Below are 17,182 nucleotides of genomic sequence, written 5' to 3'. Positions count from 1 at the left end.
ATTTTCATTGAGCCTTGATGGAAGCAGGATAAAGTAGTCAAACGATTTGTGTGTAAATATTATACATGTTAAATCTTATTCACTCAAAACCCTTTCTGAAGAGAGTTGTTTTTGACACCTGGGTGTAGAACTAGAAACTCCAGTGACTCTCTATCTGTAAAGCAGCAACGTGGAAATGAATGTCTAGTCACCCATACATTAATTAGATGGGACTGTGTGTGTGTCATTGTTTGTGATTGGTTTTGGTTGGACGGGGTTATGGTTAATGTTAGTGTTAGTTTTTTGGGAATGCTCCACAATGCCCTGTGGGTTGTCACGCACCTCCTCCTCCTCTAGGCGGCGCTGCGTGTCCGTGATGAACTTGATGTATTGACTAGTGAGCGTCATCAGCTCACTGTAGCGAGTTCTAAGAGTCACATACTAAGGACAAAAATAAACCAGATTAGATACACAGAATAGGCATAATTTAACCATACCTATAGTTAATAAAATAGATAATTTAGAATATTCTACATAATGTACAGTATATAAAATCAGTGTAGCATATTTGACCCTGATATTTGTTCGCTATGAGCAAACCAGAGCATTATCAGTATTGTACTGTCCTAAGTAAACACATCTTAAAGGTGCAGACTCACCTCCTGAATGATATTGTCCGAAGCAGAGTCCATTTTGGTTTTCTTCAGGGGAGATGTCAGTGGTTCCACCTGTGCTTTGTAGGCAATCAGCTGGAGTTCATAGTCCTGAGGAGATAAGAAAAGCTTTCAGTCATCTCTCATCCAGGAGTTAAATAAATGAATGAATTAACATCAAAATACTACCACAAACCAATATGCCATTGTTGTATTGTTGTATTGTTGTATGTATGTCATGTTTACCTTGATGGTGTCGATATATGCCTTAGCATATTTCTGACACTCATCAACTTTTTCTTTGTTCTTCTCAATCTCCTCCAGGAGTTTCTGAAAATAACATAAATTCTGATTTAGTACATTGACAAATATTGACAATGAATCATAGTACATTTGTGCAGTGCTATTCAAACAGAACAACTCATGGAAGAACAAACAATGATGTACAGACAGAGATGTCCCATGCATTGTGTATTGTACCATTATATAATCTACTACTGTATATGATTGTACACAAGATGACATCCTAAATTTCCCTCAGGATGAATGAAGTATTTATACATCCTCCACATGTATGTTGAAGTATTGTGTATTCTTTATTCATGCTTAACAGGAAACTGACAATTTAACTAATTAATTAATCTGCCAGCTTCCAAGACAACTCTACACATAGTACCTTCTCCTGGGCCAGCTGCTCCTTGAGCGTCTTGCTGTCAGTGATGGGCACGGCCTGGATCTTCTCCTGCCTCTGCTTGGCGTCGCCGATCCACTTGATGAGCCAGTCGTAGCTGTCGCGGTAGTAGCCGACTTGCCTGCCCAGCTGCTCCAGCTCACGCAGGCGCAGGTCGATCTGGCCGAACATGCCCTGCCAGCGGTCTTGGAGGCTGGTGTGGAGCTGGCGGTAGTGGTCGAGCTCGGCGTCGCGCTCGCTGTGCACGCGAGACATGCGGTCGCTGACCGACGCGGCCTTCCCCAGCCCGCCTTCCAGGCCGTCAAAGACAGGCTGCTCGGCCTCTGCGTCCTTGCGCATTATCTACAGGAGACAAGAATTTGGATTTATTTTTTATTTTTCTAGGATTTTTAGAATGGTGAGCGGCTTCAAATTGTTTTTTACGGATTATACAGTAGGAGGCGAGTAGGAGAAAGGGATGGGGAGGGATTTGGAAATAGAAGCAGGTCGGAATCGAACCCGGGTCCCCGGGCGGTACAACAGCTTCCCCAATCCTGTGCTATTCTTCGCTAGTTTACATAAGAATGCAAAGTGCTCATTTCAAAAACCTCCATTTTTCCTTCGTCATAGGTCGAAACAACCTCATGTCCATTTGTAATTTCGAGTCAGGAAATTATTTCCACACGCATGCCATTATTTATATGAGAGGATCTGGTCTTAATTCAATGAACCACCATAAATTTACTAAAAACAACTATGTCAGCTACAGTGCCTGAAGCTTCCCTTCCAAAGAGAAAGGCTGGTAATAATTACTGACCATTAGGTAGACTACACTGCACACACAGATGCCAGACATGCCAGCCTGATTACTGTCTTCACTGGATATTTACCTTGAGTTCAGTACGGTAGGTCTCCACCTCTTTGACGTCTGTCGGCACCTTGTGAACTTCACGGAGGCGGGTCTCATACTTCTTCAGAACGTCCTCTGCCCCTTGCGTGTTGCGAATCACAACATCTACTGTCTTCAGTCTAGAGAAGAAAAGGAGGAAGAAGGACACAGAGAGAAGTATGAACTCTGTTTTTTTTTCTCTTATCCTATCATGACTACAAATATTTAGAGGTCAGTTATCCACTTCACTGACATATAGTGAAAAAGGACTTGTATGTGAACTTGAATGTGGTTGTGAATGTGAGTCGATATTCCAACTGCTTCACTGTAAAGTGTTCTGAGTGCCTTGATAAAGCGCTGTATAAATGTAATGTGCTGTTATTTTGTTGAATTCAATATGGTAAAATGTGGTAAGAGTGTCATGTTTAGTCTTGTTGTTTTGTCCTTAAAAATAAAGCAGTGGCAGCAGCAGAGACACTGTGCAGATTTACACTTACTTCTCCAGGTAGATGGAGGACAGGCTGTACACTTGGTCCATTTTCTGCAGGGTGATGTCCAGCTCGGAGCGCAGCACGGGAGTGCTGGCCTGCTCAGGCGCTGCCAAGACCTCCTCGGCCTTCGCTGCCACGACGTCCAGATTCTTCTTGATGCCCTCCAGCTGAGTTTGATCTTTCTGTGGACACAACAATGTGAAAAATTCACTCAGCAAACTCTCAAACTCTCCCGGAGGGGTAGAAGGAGCCTGTGAAGAAACTGGAGGCCTGTCTCTCCTCTCTTGACGCAGATATGAAAGAGAAAGCTAATGTTCTCTTAACTGGAACCCTAAATTGCAAGTCTTTGATCAGTACCTGCTCTCCCAGCGGCCTGTTGGGCCCCAGTAAATCATAGAGGTAAAGCAGAGAGAGGAGCCCCAAAAACAAGAGCCCGATCACAGGCCACCATAACTGCGTAGGAGAGAGGGGCCCCTCGAGCTCCTCTCCCTCTGAATCCATGCAGGGTGGCAGCAGGAGGAAAGTGGCTAGAATAATGACTAGCCTGCCTTCGCTAAACTGGGAGAGAAGCACCGAAAACAACCTCTCTCTGTTCTCCTGGCAGCAGCGGAGAGAGCACTGGAAACGGTGAGCATGGCATTCCAATACGGCGACCCACCCCCTCGGCTGCCCGCCTCTGCCCACTGGGATCCGCCTCTCCCACCTCCTTCCTCTGAGTCACCACCCACCCCACCCCCCTCCAACCCCCACCACCAGCCACACAGCACCACCAGTAACCAGTATCCTCCTGCCTGTATCTCTCCGGACATTCCTTCTCCCTCTCTCTCCCTCTCTCTCCCCATCCCATGGTTATCTCTGCCCACTGCTTACTGCTAAATGACCGCAACAGCTTCTCTGTATCTGTCTCCCGCGCCATGTTATGATGCGCTCGGCCTCAACACCCTCACTCATTACATGGCATCATTCATTGTTTATGGTGCCACCCTGTGACTTGCCATTCGCTCAGCTCTTCCCCTTCCCCCCCACCACAGATGTTTCTTATAATTATGTCAACTGAAATACATGCTTCTTATCTGAGGATAAAATGCCCCCCTCGCCCCCTTTAAAACAAAACCCCAAAAAAAAAAAAAACTAAATCAGTTTCATAGTGAGGAAGTATTACATCTGGAACCATGAGTCAAATTATTCCATTCAATTACAAGAAGCCACCACTAGATGGTGCTAAATTTCCATCAAACTCATCCCTACTAGTGCTACATAACTGCATAAACATGTCACTCTTTAAGAGAATATATGATGGAGATACAGCATGCTTTAGAGGATATATACAACAAGGATACCTTTTGATCGGTAGTCTTTCGGGAACAGTCCTTCAGGGGGTCCTTATCCACAGGCTGACGGATCCTGGCTATGGTGCGAGACTCGACAGCCTCGATCTGAAGACGCAGGTCTTTGACCTGAGTGATGTAGGTCTTAGACACAGACTCATCCTGCTCACCTGTGTGAATTCACAGTTAAGAAAAAGTAAAATCAGTACTCGTGACCAGACAAACTGCGGTGAAACCATGTGGAGGAGTGGTGTGGAAGACAAGGTCTACGACACTCCTGCACTGTGCAACCACCATGCATCTATGTCAACAGTGCCAAGGAGCTTGAAAAGTGTTCAACCAAAGCCTGCTAGAATTAGAGGGTTTCCTCTGCCAAGTACAACCTTCTGCTTCAGTATAATGCATAACATTGCTGTCTATTTCTAAAGACACAAATCAAATAAGCGACTTGCAGTGGATGTGTGTTTCCTTCATTGTCATTGTTTTGACAAATGTAACAACTCTAAAATGGACAGCCAACATGTAATGACAAGCAAAACACATTCAATCAACTTATGTCTACTATACAAACAACAAACATAAAGGAAAAACATATTGACTTGACAAAACTCATGCATACACACACATACTACAGATGACCAGTTAGTGAGACTAGCATGATGTAATGGATGGGATTGATTGATTAAAACAAACATAACGATGGCACAAATTTGTCTCATTCATGGTGAAGAAGCTTTGCTCATTATAAATGGCATTGAGAACAGCCCGATAACATTGGCTTTTTACACTCACCCTTCGGTTTGACCACAGGTCCTGTAACATGAATTTCATAGACTGAATTCTCCTTCAAATCGTAACAGATCTTACCATTCTGAGACTCACCCATAATGAATCACAAAGGGACACTTTAAACTTTGTAGGATTCTCAGTAAAAAAAATGGTTAAAGAGAGAAAGATCACAGAGGGAAAAAGTCAGGTCACACCAGAATTCGTTACCTTTTTCTAAAGTGCGCAGCAGGTTCTCGAAGTGTTGCGTGGTCTTCTTGTAGCTGTCCTCGATCTGCATACGGTCGTCTGCTCCAAAGGCCTGGGAGTCCTGGCTGTCCCTCAGGAAGTCCTGATAATGCAGCTCCAGGTTCCTCAAAGTCAGCCTGTACTCCTCTGTCTTCATGGTCTTGAACTGGAGAGAGGAAACGGTGGATTGGATTAGGTTAATAAAGGTCAGGATAAGGGGATCAGCTCTGCAAACTGAGGCTGAGCACTCTGAGAATGTCTTAATTCAATTACAGGTGTCCATTTCAGCCGACTCCATTGATCCATTTAATTAACACATGATTTTGTTTCTTGTTCAGCGCTAGCAAGCACGGGCAGTCCCTCTTCCCAACTGTGAAAACACTCAACACATTTTGCTAGGCTAATTCAATTGTGAAGAGGCCTTCAGGATCACTTACTGTAATTCAATAATGCATTCTTATGTGTTTACGTGGATCTTACTATAAATAACTAAGATTGCCATGTACAGTACCACACAGGGCAAACCAAAACACCTAACATGCACCAAGTTCAAGTAAGGACATCGAACAAGCAAAAGAAAAATAAAATTAAAAAAAGCTTGACAATACAGAAGCTCAATAAAATTTACATTAAAAACATTATGTACAAAAATATTTTTTCCAATATAAGAGGCAGTGAGCTCACCATGGTAACGTTCCAGGAGCGGATGAGCGTGATGTCCCTCATCAGGTACTGCCATGACAGGTAGCTCTTCATGTTGATGTGCAGCCTCTGCCAGTAGATGGTCATCTGCTGGAGGCTGGAGTCCAGGCTAAGGAAGACAAAAACACAGGTGTAAAATGTTTGTCTACTCTGGTAGTTATCCTAAGACATAACCTTTTTTACACGTTTTTGCTTTGACAAAATAGGAAGGGTTGATGGTCTGAATCTATAGCACAGATAATTCTCCCACTCAGTTTCAGTCATGTATCCAGATTTTAATATAACAACTAAGGCTTGTTCAGGTGGTTTAGGAGCCACAATCTCCAGACAATACTATGCACCCCTTAGATGAGAGTACTGCATAAGGTATCGTACTGTTCACATCTGACACTTACTTGGACACACTCTCAACAGCGTCCTTGTTGACAGGTGGGATAAGGAAACAGACGGAGGGAACGACAGCCTCGTCGCCAGAGCGATTCAGCACCTTCCACTTGTATGGCTGCGAGTTGTTGAGCAGAGCACACTCATCTCCTTTGTGCACGGTGATCTAGGGAAGAGCAAGTTATACATTTAAACAAAATTTATACAAAAAATGACTTCACTTTATTCATTATTTCAGGTTCAATTCCAATCTGGAGATACGTGTAAGTATATTTTTAGATATTAAGTATATTAAGATTATATTATGAAATATATTTTTAGCTACCCATCATCATCTCTTGTTGTAAAGTATAGTAGTGTAAAATGCTAGTGTAAAATGCTATATTTGAGAACTTTTACATGTGAAATAAGTGCTTGGAAATTATGACTCAGAAGTTCACCAGAAAATAAACTCTTAAGTATGACTCTGTGTTCTCACCTCCATCTGTTTGAAGTCACACACAGCCTGAATGGGCAGTTTACCCTTGATGGGAGTGGTTGGGTTCCTTGGCTTCAGCTGAATGACCGTCTTAGCCCGCTTGTTCAGGCTTGCAATCTGGTTCTTGAGCTCATTGACCTGTTCCTTCTCCTCCTGTAAAGCAGAACCATCGGAGTCATTCAAAACTACAACTGACCACAGATGTGATGCCCTACCTAACCATCTTGAGACCATTCAACACAAGAGGAGAGTAGCGAGGTGACATAAACGCTCTGTACCACAGCATCTTGCAGAAGGTCTTCCAGGCGTGTGGCTGTGGTAGAGCGATCACATGTGTACTTTTTCTTCATGGTCTCCTGCCTCTTCTTCAACTTCTCCTCTGTCTCCTTAACATCGGCGAAGAACTGGGTAGCAGGAAACAACATTGATTTCATGTCACATACTGTGTGGTCCAGAGAGATATTCATCAGAGGCATCACTATTCATCCCCTTACCTGGTAATAGGCAGTGTTCTCTTTGAGATGAGCTTCGATGCAACAGCACAACTGGAGAATCCAACTCCACTGAGTCTGCAAGGCAGCTGTGAAAGCCTGTGGAAGCAATAGAGATGGTCAATCCGACTGTCTATAGATGCTGGGATTTTGGCGTCTTCCTGTGTCTGCCCTCTGCTGTATGTATCTGCATGTCCTCGCTTACCTCCACGGTCTTCTTGCCAGGATGGCCCTCTTTGATGAGTTTGTCACCAGTGGCCTGGATGGTGTTGACCTTCTTCTCTCTGCCCTCAAGCTCCCGCATCAGACCCTGTGGTACACGGAGGCATTACTATAGAGACCTAACAGAGGCTCAGGTCACCTTCGAAGCATCTCTCTAGCTTAGCTGGTATTGACAACCTCATGTTCAAAGTAACCTCAAAAACAGGTTTCAGTATCTTCAAGGTGCTGCTGTGCTGTGCTGTGTCAACATGCTGTGCAGTGTCAAAGGTAATGCAGTCTCCTTCAACACAGAAAATAATTGGTGCTACAGGACAAATAGTTATTTTTAAACTTACTGAGTAGTTCTCTTTTTTGGCCACCATGTTGGTGTTGCGGTCACTCCAGTCGAAGTTGACCTCTTCCTCTTCTTTCTCGTTGAGCCACATAAGCTCCTTGGTGGCAGCGCTGACGAAGGCGTGGAGTGAATCCAGGTTGCGGAGACGGGACTTTGATGAGTTCTGCGAGGACAAAGACATGCAGTTCGATTTATGCAGTAAAGAGAGAACAATTTAGAGAACTGCTCAAAAGCGGAGAGTCATTTCTGTTCAAAGAAGCACCTACCAAAAGCTTGGCATACTGAAGATTCAGCTTGCCCAGGTATTCCTTGTATGTGCCCTTGCTAATCGGGGACAGCTGGCTCTGAAAGACAGAAGGTGAGAGAGGGATGAGTCAACGAGAGGCAATCAGAGAGATCACACCAAGAGACGTGTTCAAGCAAGCAGTCAATGCCGGCAGCCATTAAAAACTCAAATCATCTCCAGATGCCTGTAATAATCTTGTCATGTGTTTTTTTATATCAAGCTTTTGTGGCACCCCACAGCTAAGTGAACTTCCTCTTAAAATATACAATTTCATCAGATAACACAAGGATTTATGATCAGATAAAACAAGGATCTACTGTATTTATATTATGGATATCGGCTTTTTCAGTGTATTACCTCGTCGGTTCGTGCCCGCTCGATCTTAGCGCGGAAGTCCTCAACGGTCTGATGCAGGCCTCGGTGGCTGCCCAGCTGGGACTCCACGGTGGCCAGGTCGGCGCCCCAGTCGGACCCGTCGATGCGCTTCTGGTTCTCCTCCACCCAGGCCAGCAGGTCCTGGGCATAGCGGAGAGTGACCTCGTCCAGCTCGGGGCGCATCCTGGTGGACGTCTGCTGCGAGCTGGTCAGGACCATGGTGGCCTGGGCAATGGACGGGGCGGACTTCAGGCGAAGGTTGTAGTCGCTGCGCAGGTTGACCAGACGCTCGTGCAGACGGTAGACCCTGGGGTGGAAACATGCAGTAGGTAGGATCAAGCATGTGCACAACTGAAAGGGTTTTCAACAGGCTGAAGATTCTTGCCAGGGCCTTTTTCAAAAATGCTTTTTTGAGCATTTGATAGAAGTGAGAATAAAGAAACCAGCTACATTTGAACATTTGTACAGGTTGTGAGAAGAAGGCAAATCAGTGTTTGAGAGAGGCATATCAAAGTGTTGAAGTTTCATTGGAAGAGTGCTTTTGCAATAATCTGATGGTCTTACCGGCGGTACATCTGTTCTGCCTGTAGGTGGCGTCCGTCTTTGAGGATCTGCACGTCATTGAAGAGCAGGCGGATCATGCCGTCAGCTTTGTCCAGGTCCCGCTCGACCTCAGCAGCGTGCTGGGCAGATTTGCCTGCACTCAGGAGACGGATGTCCTGCAGGAGACACACACACACACACACACACACACACACACACACACTTCCAATCAACACATGTCATAGGCCACTCTTCCCACAAAGCCCAGCTAATCCAGCCATAGGCTTCTCTCAATGATTGACTATTGGGAAATCACTATCCTTTGGCTGAGGCTACGAGAGCCAGCCTTAATGATGATGATGATATGCTTGAGTGTGTGTGTGTGTGTGTGTGTGTGTTTGTGTGTGTGTGTGTGTGTGTGTGTGTGTGTGTGTGTGTGTGTGGTTATTACGTTTCTAATTACAAACTCCACAGTTTGTTTGCCTGGGCTCATCAGTGGAATGGAATGTGCTCTCAGTGTGCAATTGGAGGAGAGTGATTTAATCAGACCGGTGCTGGGAAGCTGACTGGATTGCTGTGTTACTGAGGCTGCATGGACAGACTGTCCTGAGGTGCCCCCCCCCCCCCACACACACACACAAGAAAAAAACAATAACATAAAATAAAATGGACATCATAGAGGGCAGGGCAACTCACGGACTGCAGCAGGCTCTCAAGCTGGTTGAGCTGCTCCTCACACACGCCGGACTCCATCTGGACTTTACTCACAATCCTCTGGAGCCTCTCAAGCCTGAGGAGAGAAAACAGGACACGTTAGGAGACATGTGGGCTTCACCAAAGAACAGGCACACACACACACACTCACACACACACACACACACACACACACACACACACACACACACACACACACACACACACACACACACGACATAGTTGTGACAATCATCTTACAACCACCATCAAAATTCAGAGTCTGTGTGACTGAGAGCCACTCATTATTGTTTATAAATACACATGCATTGTGGCTGAATCATTATATTGCATCACACACTGTCCTATTCAGTCATACTGCCCTATACAGTACAAATATACTTAGCAGGTAAGTTTAAGGAAACATTTAAAATAGCCAACCAACAATTGAATTATTCAAATATAAATGCATAGATGTGGCTTGTTTAAGTCACATATTTCCAGTAAAGGTGCACTTACACAGTTTAAATATACATATAATGACATGTTTACAGACGAAAAGCAACCATGAAGAACCAGACCAAACAAATGACCACACAGACCACTCACTGCTTCCTTCTCCTTCTCCCTCTGCCGAGCAAGTGCTCTAACTTATAAGCGTCTGTCATGAACGCCATGGCTTCAGTGATTCCCCTATGTTCCGTGGCTCATCTACGCATCTACCAACTACAGAGACAGACTGGTCCTCCTATAGTCCTACATTCTCAGGGGACAGAGACGCCTGCTGTCCAGAAACGAATCAAGTCGCTAGGTGAGCCATTCTACTTTTGGTCCCTGTGGTCAGCTGTGTTGCGCGAGCTGACCACGTCCAGACGGCACTAACAAGGCAGGCAGTCTTGTGACGGAGCGCCAGCCCCTCTGTTCCCAGACGCATCCTGTGTCTTCATATTTTGCAATGCTCGCGGCAGCCAATGACTATATGAGTCTCTCGAATTTTGATATGATCACATGGCGACCTTTTAACTTATCCAATTACAGTGATGATGTCTGTCTGCAAAGTTTGATCCGTGGCTAACACAATTCATCTTCTAAGGCTTCCTATAACATCAGGAAAGAAATTGCACTTGTACAGGTCCCAAGACACTGGTCTGCTCACACTCCACCAATCATTTTAATATGACTGGTAGAGGTTACGTAACTCAATGATATTGCTGTGTGTGCAACAAGGGCTTAGAGAGATGTATTCTGTCGTCAACCATTTCTTTTCCTTGGGAGCAAGCTCTAAGATTTAAATAACAAGTCCAAAGAGCCAACCTCTTCTTACCATAACCATACACCTCCAAATATGTTGCATCTCTTATTTACTGTACCAATGTAATATTGATTTTAAAACCCACAATTTGGTTACAGCCGGTCAAGGCGCCTGCCAGAAGGCCACAGAACTGCGGCCTTAGTTTTCCAGACAATTGCATTTACCTCTAACTGCAACCTCACTGATGACTGAAAATTACACCTTAGCAACATGAACATGGTCTGCTGAACTGCCTTACATAACAGGAATGAGGGGGGTCAAATTTAAAATACACAGCCAATTTAGCATGGTAGAAAGAGGAAAGTCTTTCTTTAGTCGACCATGCCATTGTGAAAAGTGGCTCGTTTTGTGAAATGGTGAGTGACTGGTTTAGTATGTTTCAGCGCGGGGGTCTTGGACTGCTTTCTCACCTTTCAAACTCAATCCTGAGCAGCTTTTCTCTCTCAAGGATGGAGACGTGCAGGCGACCCCATTCCTTCTCGACATCAATGGGGTGGTAACCTGGGGGAACCTTGATGTGGCCAGCCTGAACTGCGCTCTGTATTAACAGAATTCATATGGAAAATCAGTACTGTGTATCAAACAGAATAATGCCTTAGTCCTGTATATTGATGCTGATTATAATATACAGAAAAAATACAGAAATGATACAGAATTAGAGTTCCCTACTAAGTATAACGTACGTATGCCCTAAAAAAGAATTACTTGACTTGCATTATGTTACATTACTTGCAAAGCATAGTTTGTTTGACACACTACAAACATTATGCTCGAGGATTGCTGAAGATTGATCACATACCTCAAAGGACTGGTAGATCTGTTTAGAGCGGTTCTTGTCACCTTCCTTTGATGGGAGCTCTGTCTCTTTGAATTTCAGGAACTGGCGCCAAAGGATCTGGAAGGGGACAAATCACATTAAATGAAAACACTTTTATCATGTGTTTGGCTATGATTATAAGGACCTAATAGGCACCTTGTGAGTATGGGGATGCTAGCAGATTGAAGAGAAGATATCTTTTAGATATATCAATCACTCTCTCACTGACTTGACATACCAGAGTCTGTCTATGTCATTTTGAAAGTAACATGATTTGTTAGGTCTTCCACTGCAACTAACTTGAAAGTTCATAGTATAGTACAATCCAGAGACTCTTCAGAGCAACATACTATATCAGAACTACGCAGCACTTTGCATTAGTCTCTGTGGTCACCTATAGACCATCCACATAAACTGTAAGTGAAACAGTAGTGTCATGCAACATTTTTGCACTTTATAAATCTGTAACGGCTCATCCCTTCGTCTCTTTACTGGTGATCGGTACAGGGCGTGGTGACATGATCCTGACGGATTTAAAAGGCACATGGCTGCCCTGGGGCTGTAACATTCCCTAAGTGAAAGTGGGCACCACCCTAATGGGTCTGGGCCCATTCAGTTTATGACAAATCGTGAGATCACTTCAGCCTGGTTCTCAAAATGAAGTGGCATAATCGCTCCTTTTGATATGGCAAAGAATGGCAAGGGAACAAAAACACACCCTGCTGCACGCCATGGCTTTGGACTGAAAGGTCAAGATGATGAGCTCCCTAGCTGAAGGAGTATGTGCTAGATCTGCTTCCATTGCAGAGAAAATACTTATTACCAGAGAAGTAAAATGCAAAATGTACAATTCTTTAGAAAGCCTTCAGGGCATTCTCTAAATATTTACATTCAATAGCAACAGGAACATACTATTCACATAAAAAGCTTTCATATAAAATTATTGGCAACTTGACAGTCTTTGCAATGGTACAAATACTAAAGCACATCATGCCAAAACTGCTGCTGATAGAAATTCCATTAATATTCACGGCATGGTGCTATACATACTGTGACACTGCCAAACACTATACGGAGTGCTGGCAGCCATAAGCTGCCGGTCGTAATGTATCAGATGTAAAATTAGTGGCCACATGAAATAGGTGATCCCTGTACTCACCTCGATTTCCTCATAGCTGGAGGGGAATTTTCGCTCCTCGAAGATGAGGATATGATGACGGATCCACTGGAGCAGAATGGTGATCAGCTCGTAATACTCCTGCCAGCGCAGCTCCAGCTCCTGAGGGATTCACCGTGTGAACCAAACACACACACACACACACACACACACACACACACACACACACACACACACACACACACACACACACACACACACACACACACACACAAACAAATTTAACAACAGACAGGGAGCGCCTTTTCTCTCCAAACCACTAATTCACTAACTCACACACCACGCTGACTCAATTAGGTGTTCACAGTCCAGGCCTTGTCTGCCTGTGCACATATAAGGGAAAGAGAGAGTGGACAAGGAGGGCTGGAGAGAGGGTGTGATAAACAAGACAACAGTAGCAGACGCACAGGCGTAGCCTAGCTCTTCAACTTAAGGGACCCTTTTCACCTAAACACGAGCTGCATGTTAAGGTGGTTATGTTTGGTGTTGTTTCCAAGGCCAAGGCTGTGGTCCTGCCAGGAAAGAGTGTGTGTGTGTGTGTGTGTGTGTGTGTGTGTGTGTGTGTGTGTGTGTGTGTGTGTGTGTGTGTGTGTGTGTGTGTGTGTGGTGCTGTCTCTCTCTCTCTCTCTGGGGTGAAGCCATGGTAGAGAAGTGAAAGCCATAAGCTTCTGATTTCCCCAAAATCTCAAGACTCCACTATCACAGACAGTGTCTATCTTTTGATCAGAGCACTGCAATGACTTGATCTGCGAGAGCCAAAAACAAACAGCTATCTCTTTTTTTAGAATATATTACATCTACATACTCTTCTTAAGCCTGACATATACAACACAGGGAAGCATAGTTTACCTCAGTTTCAGGGAAATGTATGTGAATAGCCCTGTGGGATAGCCCCTGGGCATGTGGCTAATGGTTGTAAGCTAGTTATTCTATCAGTGGAAATGGGACAATGACAGGGACCAATTCTCCAGGATAGAGATGCCATGGGAAAATTCTACACACAGCTGGCGAGACAGATGCCATTCAGGAACTTCATTCATAAAATAACCCTGCTCTAGATTTCCAGAGCTACAACTTATCTCTTGACCCTTGACCCTTATGTAAAGGATAGAGTCTACATAAACCATATGACATAAACGGATAGCTAAACACCAGAGGGGAATGGGCAGTGTCCATAGTTAATGAACAGTGTGCTTACATTTGCCTTAATGCCGTCCTGGACATCAGGGACACGGGGCATGGCATCATAGAGAGAAGACACGTAGGTAATGATTGACTTCTCATCAGGGTGTGGCACATCAACATCTGGAAAGCAAACAAGGGCAAACATATTATCTACTTATAAGAACTTAACTAGATAGCATAATATTACTGAGGAAGTAATAACACCACAGGATTAATGTCTATCATGCTCTGGGCATTTCACCTCCAACATCAAAAAGTATCACCATAGAACACTGCCACATACATGGTAATTAATACCACTGAGCAGGCAGGTACTGAGCAGGTCCAAACACTCACACAACCCCACCCTCCGCTGAGTCATGGTCTTGGGATACTGAGTTGGAAGATAACTTGAATATATTCCTCACTAGATTCAATTCAATATGCGCAAAGACTCACAGCCATACAGACACAGCCTCTAACACAGACTTCTATTGTTGGAGCTAAGGAAAATGGCACCATAAATCTACATAGAAACAACAATTATTGGTCAGTTCTGGAAAAAAAAAACTATCCACTCTATCCACTGAGGGCTGTGTTGCATTGCATGTGGTCTGATAATTATCTATCATACTGTATTAACAACACACAAATGCTTTTGGCACTATCTCCAAGCGATCTTATCCTTGCAGCAACAAAACAGATAAAAAAAGGGGTGTGTCGTCTACTGCTGTTATTAAATTATCAGGGCTTTTATTACCAACAAAGCTAGCTAAAAATTAGGTTATTAAACGGTTATTAAATCTATTGCTTTATTGCTTTTATCTGCACATTGGTCAGCAAATGTGCTTTTTTATAACACGTATTAGCTCCACCTAGCACCCAACGGGTCCAATCCTGCTGGTGTACTGCACAGGCTGGTTAGGCTGGCAGGTGCGGAGAGGGTGGGGACCGCATTAACGTACCCTCTGGGTCCAACAGTCGAGTGACGCCCAGGTCTCTCTCAGCCACGTTGAAAGCCTGCTCCAGATTGTCAATGTTGTTCTGGCGGTAGACCCTGCTCATGTCAATGAGTCGAGGCCTGGTAGGAGAAACCAGAGGTGTTACCATCACAGAAGACCATAGTATTTGCACAACATAAGAGATTTATGAAAAGGTTATTGTATTCACTGTTGATAACAAACAATCATGCATCTCTATACATGTAAGCCTCTATTAAGATACTGTATAATGCAAAACATTGTTTGGTGTGTGGAAATTTGGAAATGTTGCAGTAAGCTGTTGATGCATTTCTCATTCAGCAGTACAGTAAAATAAAGTGGCACTACAGTAAGTAAAAACATGAGTTTGCGCTTGGCTAAGGTAATGCTAAGCTTTGCGAACCTGATTGGTATTGTGGAGCTTTGGAAAGGTTTACTATGCTTTGTAAACATGATAGGTAATGAGGAGATATTACACATAAAATGAGAAACTACAGTATATCTATAACAAAAAGTTAAGAAGGTAAAACATCCAGTGCAGCAGTGTGGCAGTATATAGTATAGTATATATCACCCTATGTATGAAGGCCATGCTGTAGGCAACATGGCCATAAAAGTACCTGCCCCATAAATCAATGAGAACATCTGTCACACCTGGGGTATAATAAAGTCATGAAATATAACTGATATATAACTGACACTGCACCCAAATAATTCACCAGCCCCAACTTCTTTCCCCAAAGTTGACTCTCTTCTGACTTCTTATTTCTGACTCAGCTGGCACCTCAGAATGAAATTTCAAAAATCTTTTTCTGTCTAGTAACAGTTGTAAAGGCCTGTGTGTGCGTGTGTATGTGTGAGTGTATGCGTGAGCGTGCATGCATGCATGCATACATTTGTGTCTGTGCGTGTGGTGTGCATCTTTCTGTTGATGTATTTCTGTGTGTGTGTGTGTGTGTGAGTGTGTGGGTGTGACTGCTGCTGCGTCTATTCCTGCCTGGCGATACGACACCGACCCGTAGTGCTCTTTGACGTGCAGAGTGGAGTGCACGGCGTAGTGATCCCCGGGGCTGGGCGGGGACGAGGAGTCGGAGCTGTGCGCCTCCCTGAGAGAGCGCTGCCGCACCGCCACCCGCAGCTGCCGTGGCTCCCCTCTCTGCATGAAGCTGCGCGACCGCTCAGCCCCTCGCTCCAACTCCTCGCCCCCGTGGTACGAGTCCCCGCTGGACATGCCCCCCGGGCTCTGAGAGCCTTGGCCGGAGTCACAGGAGCTCTCCGACGGGATGTCCTCACAGACCATGACCACGCGGTCCTCCACATCGCTAGCGCTACCTAGGCTGCTGGAGGACTTGTGTTTTTTGAAGGTCAGCCTTCTCTTGAGGTTCTTAAAACTCATGGCTCCTTTGGGGAAAAGTCTTCTTCAATAAAATAGATACACCCTCAATTGCCCTTTGAATGAATTAAATTTGTTTTGTTTTAGCCCCAGTGAGTTTTCTAAGACAGACTTCTAAGCTCTTGTTCCCATGGTTGCGGCATAAGACTTGTTTTTTCTTTTCTCTCATTCAGCAGGGTCTTCCCACAGCGGTATCTGTCAACAAAAGTCTTTCAGAATCCACATGCACTGTCTCTTTTTGTGTATTTGCGTGAGAGAATAGAAAACCTCCCAGTAGTGTAACGATGCCAGTGCTATACACTTCTTCTGCTTTAAACTCTTTTTCCTTTATCCACACAGTCTTTTGAAGAACCTCATCCCCACGGTCATGAACTCTTAAATGGAGCAATCATGAAAGTTTCCATGAACGCTTCTGAAAGTTTCCAACGTTGCTTTTAAGTCTTAATGTTTTGGGACAAAGGATCCCCACAAAAAAAAAAAGTTCCTCTTGAAAAGATGTAGCTGTATGTCAGTGTATTCCCTCGGAATCCGGTTCCATCTCACCACGGATACATCTTAGTTTGACAAATGAAGATTCTGCAGCGCTTCTTTGAACAGCCTATTCCCATGGAGTTCTCTGCACACTAACTCAGTCTCTGGATGTGTGTGTGTTTGGCAGTAAGGTGGATGGGCGTATCTTGGTTTAGCAGGTACATGTTAGTGTTTCTGTGGTGCTGCCCTGCAGGTATACATTTCTTATGCTCCTTTCATCTAGTAATGAGACCTCAACATGCACCACGCCTCAGAGGATTCATCCCTCTCCCTATC

The 17,182-nt window shown here is 44.4% G+C and overlaps 1 protein-coding gene across 23 annotated transcripts in view; it reads right to left on the bottom strand.

Moving 5' to 3' along the window:
• LOC143119064 (plectin-like) overlaps positions 1–17,182 on the bottom strand; it is a 147,635-nt gene that overhangs the window by 20,830 nt on the left and 109,623 nt on the right. For 15 of the 23 annotated variants that reach the window (XM_076280297.1, XM_076280298.1, XM_076280299.1 and 12 more), the window contains 25 exons: positions 14,968–15,083; positions 14,037–14,143; positions 12,821–12,940; positions 11,644–11,739; positions 11,255–11,382; positions 9,536–9,629; positions 8,861–9,015; positions 8,279–8,603; positions 7,902–7,979; positions 7,637–7,798; positions 7,285–7,389; positions 7,083–7,178; positions 6,867–6,992; positions 6,589–6,741; positions 6,122–6,276; positions 5,709–5,835; positions 5,007–5,190; positions 4,803–4,823; positions 4,023–4,180; positions 2,689–2,864; positions 2,193–2,331; positions 1,309–1,665; positions 879–962; positions 639–743; positions 322–420 (listed from right to left, as the gene is read on the bottom strand). In XM_076280297.1, the coding sequence (XP_076136412.1) occupies positions 322–420; positions 639–743; positions 879–962; positions 1,309–1,665; positions 2,193–2,331; positions 2,689–2,864; positions 4,023–4,180; positions 4,803–4,823; positions 5,007–5,190; positions 5,709–5,835; positions 6,122–6,276; positions 6,589–6,741; positions 6,867–6,992; positions 7,083–7,178; positions 7,285–7,389; positions 7,637–7,798; positions 7,902–7,979; positions 8,279–8,603; positions 8,861–9,015; positions 9,536–9,629; positions 11,255–11,382; positions 11,644–11,739; positions 12,821–12,940; positions 14,037–14,143; positions 14,968–15,083 (3,466 nt within the window). The remainder of the gene's footprint in view (positions 1–321; positions 421–638; positions 744–878; positions 963–1,308; positions 1,666–2,192; positions 2,332–2,688; positions 2,865–4,022; positions 4,181–4,802; positions 4,824–5,006; positions 5,191–5,708; positions 5,836–6,121; positions 6,277–6,588; positions 6,742–6,866; positions 6,993–7,082; positions 7,179–7,284; positions 7,390–7,636; positions 7,799–7,901; positions 7,980–8,278; positions 8,604–8,860; positions 9,016–9,535; positions 9,630–11,254; positions 11,383–11,643; positions 11,740–12,820; positions 12,941–14,036; positions 14,144–14,967; positions 15,084–17,182) is intronic. The other 8 variants (XM_076280313.1, XM_076280301.1, XM_076280312.1 and 5 more) reach the window with 1 other exon arrangement.

Source organism: Alosa pseudoharengus, unplaced genomic scaffold (genome assembly GCF_046254945.1).
Source record: "Alosa pseudoharengus isolate Yale_2024_CS ecotype anadromous, Long Island Sound unplaced genomic scaffold, YU_APseudo_1.1 YU_APseudo_1.1_scf_12, whole genome shotgun sequence".
NCBI classification, from domain to species: domain Eukaryota; kingdom Metazoa; phylum Chordata; class Actinopteri; order Clupeiformes; family Clupeidae; genus Alosa; species Alosa pseudoharengus.
This window is presented reverse-complemented; position numbering and strand designations above follow the sequence as displayed.